The sequence below is a fragment of the Balaenoptera acutorostrata genome, chromosome 19, assembly GCF_949987535.1.
Source record: "Balaenoptera acutorostrata chromosome 19, mBalAcu1.1, whole genome shotgun sequence".
NCBI lineage: Eukaryota > Metazoa > Chordata > Mammalia > Artiodactyla > Balaenopteridae > Balaenoptera > Balaenoptera acutorostrata.
This window is the reverse complement of record NC_080082.1, coordinates 17,619,046-17,637,293: the sequence shown is the minus strand read 5'-3', so window position 1 is coordinate 17,637,293 and position 18,248 is coordinate 17,619,046. Positions and strand designations below refer to the sequence as shown.

The 18,248-nt window shown below is 42.0% G+C and overlaps 1 protein-coding gene across 1 annotated transcript; it reads right to left on the bottom strand.

Annotated features, from left to right (window-relative positions):
• Positions 1 to 4,726: 4,726 nt before the first annotated feature.
• NQO1 (NAD(P)H quinone dehydrogenase 1) lies at positions 4,727 to 11,921 on the bottom strand. Its single transcript, XM_057534522.1, has 4 exons — positions 11,876 to 11,921; positions 8,280 to 8,444; positions 8,039 to 8,169; positions 4,727 to 5,032 (listed from the first exon to the last, which is right to left on the bottom strand). Exons 1-4 carry the CDS (start codon positions 11,919 to 11,921, stop codon positions 4,727 to 4,729), a joined length of 648 nt encoding a protein of 215 aa, XP_057390505.1.
• Between the last annotated feature and the right edge of the window lie 6,327 nt (positions 11,922 to 18,248).

Genomic DNA, 18,248 nt, shown 5'->3' with positions numbered 1-18,248 from the left:
CTTGTGAGGAGCAGACAATTCTCAGCAGCCATATAATTAGGCCTGTAAAAGAACCGAACATCATTTATCCCTGCTCAGGACACAGAGGGACTCTGGAAGTATAAAAGCAGCTATAGTTTCTCGACAGCAACACTTAATGGTCTTTCTCTCAGGAAGACAATTGATTACTACTCTTGTGCTCTATTTCATGTTGTCGTTGTCCCTGCCTGTATAGTATTTAAAGCATAGGCTCTTTTTTTTTTTTTAATAAATTTATTTACTTATGGCTGCGTTGGGTCTAAGTTGCTGCGCACGGGCTTTCTCTAGTTGCGGCGAGCGGGGGCTACTCTTCATTGTGGTGCGCGGGCTTCTCATTGTGGTGGCTTCTCTTGTTGCGGATCACGGGCTCTAGGCACGCGGGCTCTAGGGCGCATGGGCTCAGTAGTTGTGGCTTGGGGGCTCTAGAGCGCAGGCTCAGTAGTTGTGGCACACTGCCTTAGTTGTTCCGAGGCATGTGGGATCTTCCTGGACCAGGGCTCGAACCCGTGTCCCCTGCATTGGCAGGCGGATTCTTAACCACTGCGCCGCCAGGGAAGTCCAAAAGCATAGGCTCTTGAGTTTGCCTGCTTGGGTGAAGTTCTGGCTCCTATACCTACTGTTTAACCTCTCCATTCCTCAATTTCTTTATTTATAAAGTGGAAAGAAAAATGAATGATCCTCTTAGGGTTGTTACAAGAATTAAGTAAATTAATCAGTGTAAAACTACTTAGTTCCTGGCACACAGGAGCTATGTGCCTAATAATTGTACCAGTCCTGTTGCTACTTTGCTCTTCTGCCTCTGGTGCACTGGATCCATATCCTTTTGCTTTTTCAAATACATGCTCCTGTTCCTTTAATTGTCCTCTTTCTTTTTTTTATTTTTAATTTAATTTTTATTTTATATTGGATTATAGTTGATTTTATGTTGTGTTAGTTTCAGGTGTACAGCAAAGTGATTCAGTTATACGTATACATATATAATTGTCCTCTTTCTCCAGCATCAAAACCTTTCTCTCTGAGTCATACCCACTGGTATATAAATTTTCTGTAATGTCCCTCATCTCTTAAAAATATCAAACAATTTTCTTTGACCACACATCCCCCATACATACTATTTCCACTTTCTCTCCTTGCATTCATCCTCTTGAACCCATTCCAATCAGGTTTTATCACCCTGCTCTACTGAAATAGCTCATCAGCATCACCAATGGCCACCCAAAAGTCAATTCTGAGGGCTGTTTCACTCAGTTTATCAACAGTATATGACACTCTTTGAAACACTTTCTTCACTTGGCTTTCAGGACACCGCACTCATCTCTCCTGTTTCACTGGCCTTTTCCATTCTCATCTTCTTGACCTACTAACATTGGAGAACCCTAGAAGTCAATCATCAGATCTCTTCTCTATCATAACTAAATTTTTAGGTGCGCTCATCCAGTCAGATTGCTTTAATAGATTATGTGTTGAAAATTTCCAAATGTATATCTCCAGCCATAACTTCTTTAACTCCAGGTTCCTATTATCGAACTATCTACTTGACAGTCTTAACAGGCATCTCAGAAATAACATGTCTGAAGTGAAATTTTGATTCTCCCCTTCCCACTCCCAACTTCTGCTGCCAGTACTCTTTCCAGATTCTTCCCCATCTGAGCAAATGGAATCTCCGTTCTTCCAATTGTTTAAGCCAAAATACCTTTGAGGGTTGGTTGGTTGGTTTTTTGACCTTGATCCAATCCATCATCAAATCCTGTTACTCTGACCTTTGAAATACTTCCAGAATCCAACCACTTCTCAATACATCTATTGCTATCACTTTGATCCAAAGCATTTGTTGCCTAGATTGTCATAACAGCTTCCCAACAATTCTCCCTGCTTCTATCATTGCCCCTTATACTTGATTCTTCACATACCAGCCAGATTTTTTTTTTTAAATAAATTCACATTATTTTATTTATTTATTTATTTATTTATGACTGTGTTGAGTCCTCGTTTCTGTGCGAGGGCTTTCTCTAGTTGCGGCCAAGTGGGGACCACTCTTCATCGCGGTGCGCGGGCCTCTCACCATCGCGGCCTCTCTTGCTGCGGAGCACAGGCTCCAGACGCGCAGACTCAGCAATTGTGGCTCACGGGCCCAGTTGCTCCGTGGCATGTGGGATCTTCCCGGACCAGGGCTCGAACCCGTGTCCCCTGCATTGGCAGGCAGATTCTCAACCACTGCGCCACCAGGGAAGCCCCCAGCCAGATTTAAACATAAGTCATATGTTACACCTCTGCTCAAAACCCTCTAGTGACTTCCTATCTCTACATTTCACAATGCTTGTAATGCCCTTTGTGGTCTGATTCCAGCTTTGTGTCTGACCTATCCCTCTCTTGCTTTCTGTGCTTTAGTCACACTAACTTCCTTGCTCTCCCTAAAGCATATTGATCATGCTGCTGCCTCATGGGTTTGCACTCACATCACTCCTGGCATGCTCTTCCTTCAGGGACCTACATGTATCACTCTCTCACTTTATCAGGGCTTTGCCCAAATATAACCTTATAGGAGAGATCTTTCTTGACCACCCTGTATAAAACTCGTATCCCATCTCTAACCCTCTTACCCTGCTCTTCCTTCCTAGCGTTTATCACCACCTGACTGACATTTGTTCTTCTATCATTCTTTACTAGAATGCAAACTTCATGAGGCTAGGTTTTTTGTCTGCTGTATTCCCAGTGCCTAGAAGAATGCCTGGCCCATTGATTAGATAAATCAGAATAAATCAGGCAAATCAGAATAAATATTGCTCCTTGGCATTTATTTATTGCATTCTGTGTTTTTCTTGATTTCTATACCACTCTCTTTCCTGGATCTCCTTAAATGTCCTTTAAATTCTCTGAGAGAATCTTAGTAGGTTCCCTTGCCATTCAGAATGAAGCAGCCCTATTGGGCAAGCTGTCAAGCCAAGTCACCATATAGGCTTCTGGCCACAATTTATCACTGAATCCTCTGATCGCTTCTTCCCCAGTAGATTCCACTTTTGCCTGAATGCCTCTGTCACTAGCTTCTCTGAAACCAGTGAGTGTGGGTCTGTTTTGTAGAAATGGATTTTATTTATTTCATTTGGAACTTTTAGAAACTTACATAAAACTGCAGTGAAGATGAAGGCAACAGTAAATATTTTCAGATGTTTTCAAACTGAAGCACCTAGCCATCTGCCATTGTGGATATTGTGGAAAGAATAGCCAGTGCCTGCTGGCATCTGGCACATGAGGTTCTCCAGCCTGACACCATCATTTCCTTGGCAGGTAAGAGGCTGTTCCCAGTTTCATGCAACCTTGCTTTGCATCATTTTCTCATGTTTTCTTTCTATGCACCACAAGAGGGCGTTCTTTCATCATTTTCTACTTAAGTTATACCAACAGTGAGTAGAGATGCACCTCAATCATTTAAATAGGAAGTTAGAATGTTACGCCAAAATTGTTCACCAAAGTTAATGAAACTCTAGGCTTACAATTTTGTCCCTAAATTCATGAAACCAAAACACATCCTTAAAAGGCAAGTCATTAGTTTAGCAATGATACAGGAAAAACTTCCAGAAGGTTAGTTATATGGATCTGAAATAAAGTACTGTTTGTGGCAAGCTGTTTTTAGGTACTGGGAGTACTGTTTCCTTTCATGAATTCATTCATTGTAGCAGATGTAGTGTTTAGAGGTGTTGGTTTATTTGCAGACATTAAATTAGAAGATTGAAGTAAAGAGGTTTTTTTTAGCTTTTCATTTCAAGGTGTCTGTGTGCACTGTATAGAAACAACAAAAGCTGAAGGAGAATGACACTCATATTAGGCATAATAGTCATTGTGTAGTAATTAAAGCCAATATATATCACAAACAAGCAGAGAGTAGTAATTACTAAACAAGTCCCTTAGGTCAGACAGATTTCGTCATTTCTTTCTCTGAGCAATTCCCTTCTGCCATAAACCACAGAGAGGTAATTAAAAGAAAAATAGATCATTGAGGAGTTGGATGCTCTCTAGCCAGATTTATTCCTAAAAATGTATCTCTAAAGAGAGGAATTAAATTGTGTAGAGGACCTTAAAGAATACTGTCTGGGATCTTTCTACACCTTTCTCTCTGGCTTTACGTCCTAAGCCTGAGAGGCCTTTTGAGCCTAATCAGATTTTGCCACGATAGCAGTTGGTTACATTTGGGACTTCCCTGGTGGCGTAGTGGTTAAGAATCCGCCTGCCAATGCAGGGGACATGGGTTCGAGCCCTGGTCCGGGAAGATCCCACGTGCTGCGGAGCAACTAAGCCCATGTGCCACTACTAAGCCTGAGCTCTAGAGCCCACATGCCACAACTACTGAGCCCGCGTGCCACAACTACTGAAGCCCACGCGCCTAGGGCCCGTGCTGCACAAGAGAAGCCACTGCAATGAGAAGCCCGTGCACCGCAACGAAGAGTAGCCCCCACTCGCTGCAACTAGAGAAAGCCCACACGCAGCAACGAAGACCCAATGCAGCCATAAATAAATAAATAAATTTTTTAAAAAAAAACAGATTCGGTTATGTTTAACAAAACTATACAAAAATGTATGAATATAGTCTGTTCTATCCATTCCTTGTGGAAAAAGAAAAACACAAATCTTAAAAACTAAAGCAAGTCAAGGAACCCCAAGAAAGAAATCTAGATTTGGCTATATTTTAGAAGGAAATCAAGTCTTGTGAATCTTATTTTCTGGCTTTGATCTGGTTGTCTGTCGGGATGGACTTGCCCAAGTGATGGCCCAGTGAAAGGCCAAATTTCTTATTTTTCTGTTCATCCTGTACCTCCTTTTTCATTAAGAATCCTGCCTGGAAGTTTAGGTCAAAGAGGCTACTTGGAGCAAAATACAGTGGCATCTCATCCCAAATATTCTCCTGGCGTTTCTTCCATCCTTCCAGGATCTGAATTCGGACATCCTCGGGAGTGTGCCCAATGCTATTTGTCAGTTGAGGTTCCAAGACTTGGAAGCCACAGAAATGCAGAGTGCCACTCTGGGGATACACAAAGCACAGAGGTGAGTCACAGATCAAACCCCACAGACCTTGTACCATACACAAACAACAAAAGTTAATCTGGGTTTCCCAACAGAATACCCTGATGTGGAGGCCTGAGGCACCCTGGAAAATTAGTTCATAGCTCCACCCTCTCACCTTGTGCTTTCTGTACCTAGTTGTTACCTATTTTAACCTATTCAGCTGTGCTCTTCTTTGAATGAAGAAAACCTTGAAACTGTGCCAGCCTGGCATTCTCTGCCAAAAGTGCCCGAAGTTCTATTACCTAAGGGTGAGTTTCAGCTTCTTGGCAGCTGACCCTTGCCAAGGCATGCACATGTGCATTTCTCTGCCTCCCCACATTACTAGACAAGTCTTAATAAATTATTCTTACCATTTATTCTCCAATGTTAATATTAATTCCCTAATCCTATAGGTGGCCCCTTTTTTTTAATATTTATTTATTTATTTGGTTTCGCTGGGTCTTAGTTGCAGCAGGCGGGCTCCTTAGTTGCGGCATACACACCCTTAGTTGTGGCATGCATGTGGGATCTAGTTCCCCGACCAGAGATCGAACCCAGGCCCCCTGCATTGGGAGCGCAGAGTCTTAACCACTGCACCACCAAGGAAGTCCCTCCAAGAACAACTTGAGAGAGTAAACTTTTAATACCTGGCAAACCAACCAATTCTGTTTCAGCCCTGACTGTAGAACATTCACAAGGGACCAAATCTACTTGCCTAAACAACCTGCACATTTATCCTAAAAGCTGCAGATCTGGCCCCTCACAATTGGAGTGTCATAAATGTGAGAATGTGAGAAGCTACTAGAGGTAACTCAAGCCCCTCTTTTTACTGATGAGGCAAATTACTGGCAGATTCAGGGTGAGAATACAGGTTTCATTCTCAGTCGTGTCCTAAAACTCTACTTCCTTATCCCCTTTCCTGTAGGTCAACCACCCTTCAAAGAGAGAACTATCAAGTCTTAAAAATTTTTTCTCTGTCCTAGTTTTGTTTTTTAACCTCTGGGCATGTTCCTGTTGTCATTGCCTTTAAGTGAGTCAAGGAGAAGAAGAAATACTGGTATGTCCTTGCTTAGCTTTTACCAGGACAAGAGGCCCAATAGGTCTTTCTCATGGCAATTCCCTGATGAACTTAAGTCACACTGATCATTTGTTTGCATATGTGAGTGGTTCTGTTTATTCTAAATGATAGGATTTTAAATCCGTGAGCACAAGGTACAGGTTTCATATTTTTGAAAGCACACCCACAAAAGCAAGCTCTTGGGAAAATATTGATTTAGGCACCACACACTGAAGCCAACTTTGCCTGCAATCCTTGCTGTTCAGACTTTGCTGCCAAACGTGATTTCATAGAAGCAAATCTTATTGCATGTGGGTTTCTTCACACCCACCCAATATTTGTATTTTTAGGCAGAAACAGGAGTGTCAAGTTGACTGACCAAGGACAATAATTTTCTTTTCTTTAAAATTTTCTTTCTTGAATGTGCTAACTCCTCCAGAAGGGATGACAGGTCCTGAAGAAAGTTTGCCCCTCGGTGACATCATGGGCAGCAGCTAAGCACCCTAAGTCTTCTATTTTGGGGGTGTTCCCCATCTGACCTCTTTGTCCTCTGTCCCACAGTTCCCCCTGCAGTGGTTTGGAGTCCCTGCCATCCTGAAAGGCTGGTTTGAGCAAGTGCTCATAGGGGAGTTTGCTTACTTGTATGCTGCCGTGTATGACAAGGGACCTTTCCGGGTAGGTTGATGGTTCTGCTTTTTCTAACACCTGGATTCTAGGTAGATTCTGTCCTGAGGCAGAGTTTTGAGCACAATTAGATACCAAAATCAGGCTCCAGGTCCCTTTGGGAGAGATGCATGTCTCTCCCAAAATTTTTAATAGATATTTTTATAGATATTTTGACATGATGTTCAGGATTTTCTTTAAAATACTCCAGGAAAAAACAGGGGTGAGGGGATACTGAGAGTTAAAGCTGGATGGTGGATGCATCATTTTACTATTTTCTCTTCTTTATGTATGTTTGAAATTGTCCATAATAGAAAAGTCAGTCTGTCTTCATTTTCCAGACACCCAAAACTATACAAGAAACGTTTTGAGACCTCCTGGATTACAAGCCTAGATACATGCCTAGCAGTGTGGGGAGATAGATAAAAAAACAACAAATAACTCCACCTAGACACCAGCAGTCAGCACTGATTTTGTGTTACCATGACAACCTTCACCTGATTTGCCACACCCAGGAGTATGGAATCCTGGGCCTGCCCCTCTGTGTACCATCTTCCAGGCTGGTACTTCTGTAGAGTCATACTGTGAGGCTCAGAGGAGCCAATGTATGAAGTAACATAAACAGCAGATGGGAGGGGGACCTTTGTGTTCTTTACCCTGGGGCTGTTTCATTAACTTCCTGTCACCAAGGAGATGTGGAAAGTAATGAGTTTTCTCTTACAGAATAAGAAGGCAGTGCTTTCCATCTCCACTGGTGGCAGTGGCTCCATGTACTGTCTGCAGGGTATCCACGGGGACATGAATATCATTCTCTGCCCAATTCAGGTATCTCGTTTTCAGTGACCCTTCAGGGGGATTCATTAATTGAACTTTCTATGGAGTCCAAATCCTCCAGATAGCAGCTCCACAAACTATTTTCAGGATGCTTATGGAGACAGGGGCGGGGGAGAATTGCAAACTTGAGTGATTCCACAAGAAATAACTAACTGAAGAAAAAGATTAAACATACTGGGGAAAAAAAGCTCAAGGCTCACATGTCATCTCTACCGTCACAGTCATATTTTCAAAGAGTAATAATACAGCCGGATTCACGACATCTGTAAATCTGTGTAATACTGGGCCTTTGAAGTAATCACCCTTCTCTACAGAGAATGCGGTCAAGTGGATGTTAACTTTCCTAAGATTACATAGCTAATTAGGTGCCAGGTCTAGGACAAAAAGAACGCAAGTGTCCCAACACCCCTTTTGATGTCTTAACCACACCTGAAAAATCACAAGGTCTGTGGCTTGCAGCTTCTTTTGTTCGGCCACAATATCTGGGCTCAGAAGGCCTTCTTTATAAGCTAGAACAGACTCGGCAGGATACTGAGAGTTCCCGGGGTCCTCCAGTTTACCTGCAGAGAGGAAAAAGAGAGGCTGACGCCAGAGGGGCCAAGGCGGGGCCAGAGAACCCACAGGCAAGAAGTTCCACAAAGACCTAATTAAAGGGGAGAGCTGCTCCCACCTGTGATGTTGTTTCTGGAGATGACGGGATTGAAGTTCATGGCATATAGGTCCGACACAGTGACCTCCCATCCTTTCCTCTTCAAAGCCTCTACGGTGGCCTCCTTCATGGCGTAGTTGAAGGATGTCCTCTCTGAGTGGGCCAGTAGGATCAGTGCTTTTCTAACTATTTAGACACATACAAGGCACATGGAGAAAATCAGTCACCAACCAGCAAAGCTCCGGCTACAGGGGAGCCCAGCTGGGATCCATAATGGATTGGGTTATGCAATCCATCCACTGCATCAAAAACTATATTTTCTCCTTACAAGTACCAGCAATCAAAGGAGGCATTTTAACTCACTGGGAAAACAGTAGCTAATTTAATAAATGGTGTTGGCATACTTAAGCAGCCATCTGCATGAAAATAAAATTATCCCCTTAGAAAACTAATGTAAGGTGTTAGAAGTCAGTATAGCAGTTACCCTCCATCAGGGGATAGTGACTGGAAGGGGACAAATGGGCTTTTGGGGCGCTGGCCGTATTCTGTTTCTTGATCTGGGTGCAGATTACACAAGTGTGTGTTCAATTTGTGAAAATTCACTTAGAACTTGTGTGCTTTTCAGCGTGTCTATTGTATTAAAGTTTTGGGTTTTAACTATCCCACTAACACACCACATACAGCAACAATTTGCTGGCAGATTAAAGATCTACATTTTAAAAAATGAAACTATTAGAATAGTATGAGATAGGGAAACCTCTTGCACTGTTGGTGGGAATGTAAATTGATAACAGCCACTATGGAGAACAGTATGGAGGTTCCTTAAAAAACTAAAAATAGAATTACCATATGATCCAGCAATCCCACTACTGGGCATATACCCAGAGAAAACCATAATTCAGAAAGACACATGTACCCCAATGTTCATTGCAGCACCATTTACAATAGCCAGGTCATGGAAGCAACCTAAATGCCCATCAACAGACGAATGGATAAAGAAGATGTGGTACATATATACAATGGAATATTACTCAGCCATAAAAAGGAACAAAATTGGGTCATTTGTTGAGACGTGGATGGATCTAGAGACTGTCATACAGAGTCAAGTAAGTCAGAAAGAGAAAAACAAATATCGTATATTAACGCATATATGTGGAACCTAGAAAAATGGTACAGATGAACCGGTGTTCAGGGCAGAAATTGAAACACGGATGTAGAGAACAAACGTATGGACATCAAGGGGGGAAAGCGGCGGTGGGTGGTGGTGGTGGTGTGATGAATTGGGCGATTGGGATTGACATGTATACACTGATGTGGATAAAATTGATGACTAATAAGAACCTGCTGTATAAAAAAGTAAATAAAATAAAATTCAAAAATTCAAAAAAAAAAAGAAAAAGAAAACAACAACCCACCAAAAAAAAAAGAATAGTATAGGATGCTTTGTGCACTCTGTTGCTTTATGTCTCATTTTTAATTGAACATTAAGGGACTGCAGTATTTTAATCATAACTCTTGCCAATATCTTTATCTAGAGGCCTGTTGCCATTTTTGTCTTTTATGAAATTTTTGTTGCCAAGTAAGGCAGGATTACATTTTTCCCTTCCAGACTGAGTTGGTGTAGTGTATTCTTGGTTGTCAAAATACTCATAGCTTTGGGACTTTGAAATGGTAGATATTCGTGATGTGTGAAAAAGCATGATATATAACTGTATGGTCTTATTTACATAAAAATGGATGCTTAGTTGTGTAGCTACCTACATAAACGAGACCTAGAAGGACACATCAAACGGTAAACTATTTGTGATTATGGATAACTTGGTTTTTGCTTCTAAGGTTTTTGGTTTCCTATTATGCACACGTTAACTTTTAAGACATAAATGTTATTTTAAAAACCTTAAAAAAAAAAAAGAATAGTATGGGATGAAAGGGAGAATTTGTATAACCTCTGGACAGAGGCTACTTTTTAAGAAAGACTAGAGATTCAGAAACCATGAAGGAAAAGCCTGAGAGATAAAGCCACATAAACATCAAAAATTTGTATTTAACAAAAGGTCCCATAAGCAGAATCAAAAGACAATCAGGAGAAGATATCCAGAACTCATCACAAAGAGTTAAAATCCCAAAGAATGCCTACAAATAATTAGGAAAAGACAATGCAATAGAAGAAAAAGTCAAGGATATGAACACATGATTCAGGGAAGGAAATTGCAAACAACAATAAACAAATGAGAAGGTGCTCTGTCAGGCCTGCAAGGAAAAGCAAATTAAAATAAGGCATCATGGGACTGCCTTGGTGGTCCAGTGGTTAACACTCCACACTTCCACTGCAGTGGGCACGGGTTCGATCTCTGGTCAGGGAACTAAGATCCCACACGCCACGTGGTACAGCAAAAAAATAAATAAATGAGATCATTATTTACCGATCAATTGGCAAAACAATTTAAGACAAATAACATCAAGGTCAATTAAGATTTCAGGAAAACTGTCACATTGCTGGTGGGAATATGAGTTGCCTCAGCCTTTGGGGAAAGTAATCAGGCTGAATCTTTAAACATTTTAAAGGCACATAAATCTTTGATCTAGCTGTCCAACTTTGGGGAATCTGTCCTACAGACTGAAAGCATCAGGATGGAAGAGCAAGGATGTGTACTGAACCATTCTAGTCATTGGCAAAAATTAGATATAACCCCAATTATCTATTTCTGGAGCACATTTGAATAAATTACAATACACACATACTACAGAATATTATGCTCTTAACAAGAATGAGTTAGCTACACACAGTCAACCTGAAAGATATCCAGGATATATCGTTAAATGATAAAATGAGTGAATGTGAATCCACTTTTATTAAAAAAAAAGAAAAAGAAACTACATATATGTAGGTAGATTTGCAGTATATTGGTATGAGGGGAAAAAAAGATGTGGAATGATCACATGAAACCGTTACTAGTTTCCTTAGGTAAGTAAGAGATGGCAAGAGGGTAGAGGCAGAGGGGAAAGATGAACTTTTTCTTGGGCCTTCTTTGTGTTAATAAAGTTGTTAGAAGGAACCTGCTTTACTTTTGCAATAACAGCATGTAAAGGGTGCTAACTACATGCTAGGCACTGTTCTAAGTGCTTTGTATTCTTTTTCAATTGTCACAGCAACCCTATGAGGTAAACAGAATTAGTATCCTCATATTATGGATGGGAAAACAAGCACAGAAACCTTAAGCAGTTACCCAAATGTACATACATACTAAGTGGTGAAGCTGGAATAATTTAAAAATATATAGACATAGATAAATCTATGCAACAACGTGTAGGGCGTGGGGAGGAGTACCAGAGCAAGGAAGTTTACCACCACCGTTCTCCCAAAAATTGGTGCCACAATTTCATACCTTAAGAACTCTGAACAGCAGCGACTGTGGGTGGAGCTGGGAGAGAATGCACCTGCAACTTTTTTTGGTATTGTTTGAAGAAAATTAACTAGAAAGGGATGTGTAAGCCTTCAGTTCTCGCCCTGCTTTCAGTATTAACCACACCTGGTGTAGGCAGCTCCTACTGGCTTAAATTCAGCCACGTGTAAGCTTCAGCCACGTGTAAGCTTCAGGCGAGCTTTTGGCGCTTACCAAAAAAGAGGATTTCCAAGCTTGGTCCTGGCGTTTCAGACTCCATAAACTCAGATTTGGTGGAATATAAATTTGATGAGGATTTAAATGCTACGGAAGTGATATATCTGCTTCTGACACTGCCTGGGAAAATGGAAAGGAATTCCTGAGGCTGCCTCAACAAATTCCCACCCCCCTTTCTTATCAACTCATGGACTGAACGCTACTGAGAGTGATGTGAGTATATTAAGCTCTGACATGCATTTTCTTTGTGATTTATCTTTGCATTAGTCACATCAGTGTTTACTGAATACTGCTTTGTCCATTTTCTCTTGGCTTACTCCTTACCTATATATATATATTAATATATTTTTTATTTATATATATATATTTTTTCACTTATCAACATTAACAAGCATTTTTTAAAATAAATTTATTTATTTTTGGCTGCATTGGGTCTTCGTTGCTGTGTGCAAGCTTTCTCTAGTTGCAGCGAGTGGGAGGCTACTCTTCATTATGGTGCATTGCGGTGGCTTCTCTTGTTGCGGAGCACGGGCTCTAGGCACACAGGCTCCAGTAGTTGTGGCTCGCGGGCTCTAGAGCACAGGCTCAGTAGCTGTGGTGCACGGGCTCAGTTGCTCCACGGCATGTGGGATCTTCCCAGACCAGGGCTCGAACCCGTGTCCCCCGCATTGGCAGGCGGATTCTTAACCACTGCGCCACCAGGGAAGCCCTAACAAGCATTTTGTAAGCAGTAAAACATAAAGGCGCTTCCTAGAAAATGAGAAAATCAGGACATCTATCCCTTGCTTTCAAAGAGCTTACCATCTACTAACTACAGTATAGGCATGACAGTTACCTTCAAAAATAAGAAAAAAGTAAGACGAGATACAAACAGGAAGAATATATTTGCAAGAAATATAACCAACAAAGTTCAGTATCTGGAATATATAGATTCTTAAAAACAACCCAGTAGAAAAATGGTCAAAGGCTATGAATAGGCAATTAACAGAGCATTCATTCGCAATTAACAGAACGGTCATGTGTATTTGCCAGAGATAAGGGTAAAGAAAGAGATTTACTACCAAAGCACAAGCCTGAGTCGCTTGTTTCCAAGTCATTTTTCACGGCCAAATCTGAGTTTTTTTGGACTTGGAGGGTTCAGTTCCCTTCCTGCCATTTAACTAGCTACATGACAGGCTTTACTTTCTTGAAATTTACCCTAAGAAAGGCGTTAAGACACATACACTAATAACTAATAGAGGAAAACTGTTCACTTCAGGGCTGACCCCTCAGCAAAGGCCTTCAGAAGGAGTTGCCATTTGAGCTGTCTTGAAAGACAATGGGATTATTACCAGTACCTCTAGTTTATCATTCAGTTTTTTTTATCCTGCACATCGACAGAAGCGACCATCTAACACAGCTAAGCACATCTTGTTAGTGCTTCTCTCTCCCTGCACCGGTTCCCTTTCAGATCTCAGGCCCTAAGTAATATGCCCCCAATCCATTGTCACTTCTTTATGTCCTGAAAGCCCTCGTGCCTTCTCCACCATCCTACATTTTCTATTTCCACCCCACATCCACACAAGCCAACCTTCTTTCCCCACCTTGAAATGCTAATGTTCTCACTGACCCATCCTCTCAGCCTCTCCACCATGGTTTATTGAGCACCTACTACACACCAGGCACTGCTCTAGGCATTTGGGATATATCAGTGTACAAAAGAGACACAAATCTTTGTCTTTGTGGAGAGTACATTCTGGTGGCCAGATCATCCTGTCTCTCGGGGGCTGACCTCTGTCCCCATCTATTGCTCTGACATTCCTACAATTCTCTGGCTTCATACTCAGGCCAATCTGAAACCAAGAGTTTTTACCAACCTCTCAGATCAAACTGTACTCTGTCAACTTGCAGTTTCATTGATGACCAACATAGAACTTAATAACAAAAAAGATAAATCTGGCACAGAAAGAAAGGGATTGTGGTTCATCACGTCAATGTAAAGCATGTCTAGATCTCTAGCAGTAATAGACATCTTACCCACATGATCGTTTTGGCAGGAAGAATAAGCAATCAAGGCAAACCTATTGGAAATAAAATAAGGGCAGACTCTCAAATAGTTTCATGCATTCTGCTTCTACCCTCTGGGCTCACTAAATTCCTCAAGGAATGTGCTGCCAGTTGGATGCATCTGTTACTTGCAAACAAATTCTCTGGATGATTCAGTTCACCTCGAGATTTGGTTAACTGGGTAGGCTAATACTAGTTATACAAGATCTACATCTTCCCATTTTCTCTCACTAGCTCCCCCCCTTTTTTTGTCTAAGTTACAGATAAATACAGAACATTCTGTAGAATTAGAAAATCAGGAAATAGTTTTCGCCCTAGTATTTCAGGAGAGGTACTGGTGCCCTCCAGACAGCTGAAGAAGGAATAACCTAGAGGGAAACAGCTGCTCCCAGATGCTTCCACTCTAGGCCCTCAGAAACGGGAAGTCCCCGTTGTCTTGTTTTAAACAATGCCTCGTTTTGATCAGACTCTCAGCCTGAGAGATGTGATTAAAAAAAAAAAAAAATTGTTCAGGCTTTAGTGCTACTCCCAACTAAACTCTGGAATGCTCGAAGTTTTTGCTGAGTCTCTGTGTGGTATTTATTCACAGTTGACAATGCTGTATCGTGTTCATTTTCTTAAAGTCAGTCTTTCACTTTGATCCTCTTCTGAGATTCTAGTCTTAGGGAAATCATTAGCTTGGTGGTTGCAGTTGCAAATATGCATTTAAAACTTTTGAGGGCTTCCTGGTGGCACCGTGGTTAAGAATCCGCCTGCCAGTGCAGGAGACACGGGTTCTATCCCTGGTCCAGGAAGATTCCACATGCCGCGGAGCAACTAAGCCCATGTGCCACAACTACTGAGCCTGTGCTCTAGAGCCCGTGAGCCTCAACTACTGGAGCCCGTGAGCCTCAACTACTGAACCCCGTGAGCCTCAACTACTGAAGCCCGTGCGCCACAACTACTGATGCCTGTGCGCCTAGAGCCCGTGCTCCCAACAAGAGAAGCCACCGCAATGAGAAGCCTGCGCACCACAATGAAGAGTAGCAACCATAGAAAACCCACGTGCAGCAACAAAGACCCAAAAGCAGCCAAAAATAAAAAATAAATTTAAAAAAAAAACAAACTTCTGAGAAAATACAGTACACCAGGAAACAACTATGATTTTTAATAAGCAGGAGTGGAGTGCATTTGAGAGCCACGGTCCCTAAGACCCAAACCAATCAGAATCATGTAAGTCAAAGAAAGACCCTATTGAAGGAGTCACTTTTTAAAAAATATTTATCTATCTATCCATTTATTTATTTATGGCTGCGTCGGGTCTTAATTGCGGCGTGCAGGCTCTTCTAGTTGTGGCATGCAGGCTTAGTTGCCCTGCGGCATGTGGGATCTTAGTTCCCTGACCAGGGCTCGAACCCACATCCCCTGCATTGGAAGGTGGATTCTTAACCACTGGACCACCAGGGAAGTCCAGAAGGAGTCACTTTTTAAAGTCAACTGGCTTATCCAATGGTCTTATGTGACTGAGTCTCAACTTTCCCAGAAGTGTCAGTCCAAGTGTAGCACGTGGTATGGGCTACAGCACAATTACCTCCTTGCTCAGCAAAAGATAGGGACTCTCCTATTATCAAGAACAACTTTGACCAGAGAGTCTAGGGATTTTTGTTGGGCAGATATTGCTTTAGCAGCAGATTCTGTGATATCTTCAAGAGTTAAGGAGAGATCCTTGATCATAGCCTCATTTGTACTTACTCTTAGCCTGGGCAGGAGGGATCTGCCAAAGGAAGCAAAGTTTGAATCATGATGCCTCCTGGTAATCTCTGTATGAGTCTGTGACTTGAGACTGGAAAGGTGACAACCAGGAAAATTTAAGGGTCTGTAGACTGCACAGGCAGTTTTATTCTGGTTACCCTTACCTTGTGTCTTTGTATGAAGCCTGGATGCAAGTTTCCCCAGGTTTGGGGTTGTTAACCAGAGTCAGGGAAATGGACCAGGGCTAGGGAGTGTGACACAATAGAGAGGGAGCTAAGTTTGTTCCAGAGAAACTGAGGCATTAGAAATCAGGGAGGGGACTTCCCTGGTGGCGCAGTGGTTAAGAATCCGCCTGCCAATTCCGGGGACACAGATTCGATCTCTGGTCTGGGAAAATCCCACATGCCATGGAGCAACTAAGCCCGTGCACCAGAACTACTGACCCTGTGCTCTAGAGCCCGCGAGCCACAACTACTGAGCCCATGTGCTGCAACTACTGAAGCCCGCGCGCCTAGGGCCCGTGCTCTGCAACAACAACAACAACAAAAAGAAGCCCCTGCAATGAGAAGTCCGTGCACCTCAGTGAAGAGTAGCCCCCGCTCACCTCATCTAGAGAAAGCCCGCACACAGCAATAAAGACCCAACGCAGCCAAAAATAAATAAATTCATTAATTAAAAAAAAAAAAAAGAAATTAGGGAGACGTTTGTGAGGGTAGAACTACAGGATCCCCAGCAGCATGGCAAGTCTAACAGTCATTTGGAGGTTTGACTATCCCCCTTTGCAATGGCCTGAGATATGTGAATAGTGGCATTGTCTTTCCAGGCCAGAGCAAGGCAAAAGAATCATAAAGACCTTCATGGTGTAAGAACTGGGAAAAGGAGGGACTTCCCTGGCAGTCCAGTGGTTAAGACTCTGGGCTTCCACTGAGGGGGGCATGGGTTCAATCCCTGGCCAGGGAACTAAGATACCACATTCTGCACAGTGCAGCCAAAAATAAAAAAAGATTTGGGAAAAGGACAGAGAGGGAAGGAAGAATGGAAAGAAATGTTCTGTTTTGTTTTGTTTTTTAACTGAAGTATAGTTGATTTACAATGTTGTGCTAATTTCTGCTGTACAGCAAAGTGACTCAGTTACCCATATATATACATTCTTTTTTATATTCTTTTCCATTATGGTTTATCCCAGGACACTGAATATAGTTCCCTGTGCTATATACAGTAGGAGCTCGTCCATCCATTCTATATGTAACAGTTTGCATCTACTAATCCCAAACTCCTAATCCATCCCTCTCCCACACCTGTCCCCCTTGGCAACCACAAGTCTGTTCTTCTGTGGTAACTCTGTTTCTGCTTCGTAGAGAGGTTCATTTGTGTCATATTTTAGATTCCACATATAAGTGGTATCATATGGTATTTGTCTTTCTCTTTCTGACTTCACTTAGTATGATAATCTCTAGTTGCATCTATATTGCTGCAAGTGGCATTATTTCATTCTTTTTTGTGGCTGAGTAGTCCATTATTCATGTATGTGTGTGTGTGTGTGTGTGTATATATATATATATATATATATATATATATATATATATATACATACACACACCATATCTTCTTTATCCATTCATCTGTCAGTGTGGACATTTAGGTTGTTCCCATGTCTTGGCTATTATGGAGTGTTGCTATGAACATAGGGGTGCTTGAATTATAGTTTTGTCCAGATATATATATTCCCAGGAGTGGGATTGCTGGATAATATAGTAATTCTATTTTTAGTTTTCTGAGGAAACTCCATACTGTTTTCCATAGTGGCTGTACCAATTTGCATTCCCACCAACAGTGTAGGAGGGTTCCCTTTTCTCCACACCCTCTCCAGCATTTGTTATTTGTAGACTTTTTAATGGTGGCCATTCTGACTGGTGTGAGGAGGTACCTCACTGTAGTTTTGATTTGCATTTCTCTAGTAATTAGCAATGTTGAGCATCTCTTCATGTGCCTCTTGGGACATCTCTATGTCTTCTTTGGAGAAATGTCTATTTAGGACTCCTGCCCATTTTTATTTATTTATTTATTTTTTAAAAAAATTTTTGGCTGTGTTGGGTCTTCATTGCTGCTCACGGGCTTTCTCTAGTTGCGGCGAGTGGGGGCTACTCTTCATTGTGGTGGGTGGGCTTCTCATTGCGGTGGCTTCTCTTGTTGCGGAGCACAGGCTCTAGGTGTGTGGGCTTCAGTAGTTGTGGCTCACGGGCTCTAGAGTGCAGGCTCAGTAGTTGTGGCCCATGGGCTTAGTTGCTCCGTGGCATGTGGGGTCTTCCCAGACTAGGGCTTGAACCCATGCCCCCTGCATTGGCAGGCGGATTCTTAACCACTGTGCCACAAAGGAAGTCCCTCCTGCCCGTTTTTTGATTGGGTTATTTGTTTTTTTGTTGTTGAGTTGTGGAAATGTTCTTGATCTGACAGCTTGGGAGGAAGCAGTCCACCTTGAAGTTGGCTACTTCTCTTCCTAGTCAATTTGATTTTGACATCTCCACTGTTTGCACAGGACCAGATGTCAGGTGGACCTTCTTCAGTCGTGAAATATACACCCAAGCTTCAACAC

Bases quoted from the DNA above. Each gene is read 5' to 3' on its own strand.
- NQO1 (XM_057534522.1), bottom strand. From the start codon at position 11,921: ATGGAGTCTGAAACGCCAGGACCAAGCTTGGAAATCCTCTTTTTTG. The intron at 8,445-11,875 runs GTAAGCGCCAAA...GTGTCTAAATAG, and splicing joins CTTGGAAATCCTCTTTTTTG to TTAGAAAAGCACTGATCCTA. The intron at 5,033-8,038 runs GTGTGGTTAAGA...GTGTATCCCCAG, and splicing joins CAGACCTTGTGATTTTTCAG to AGTGGCACTCTGCATTTCTG.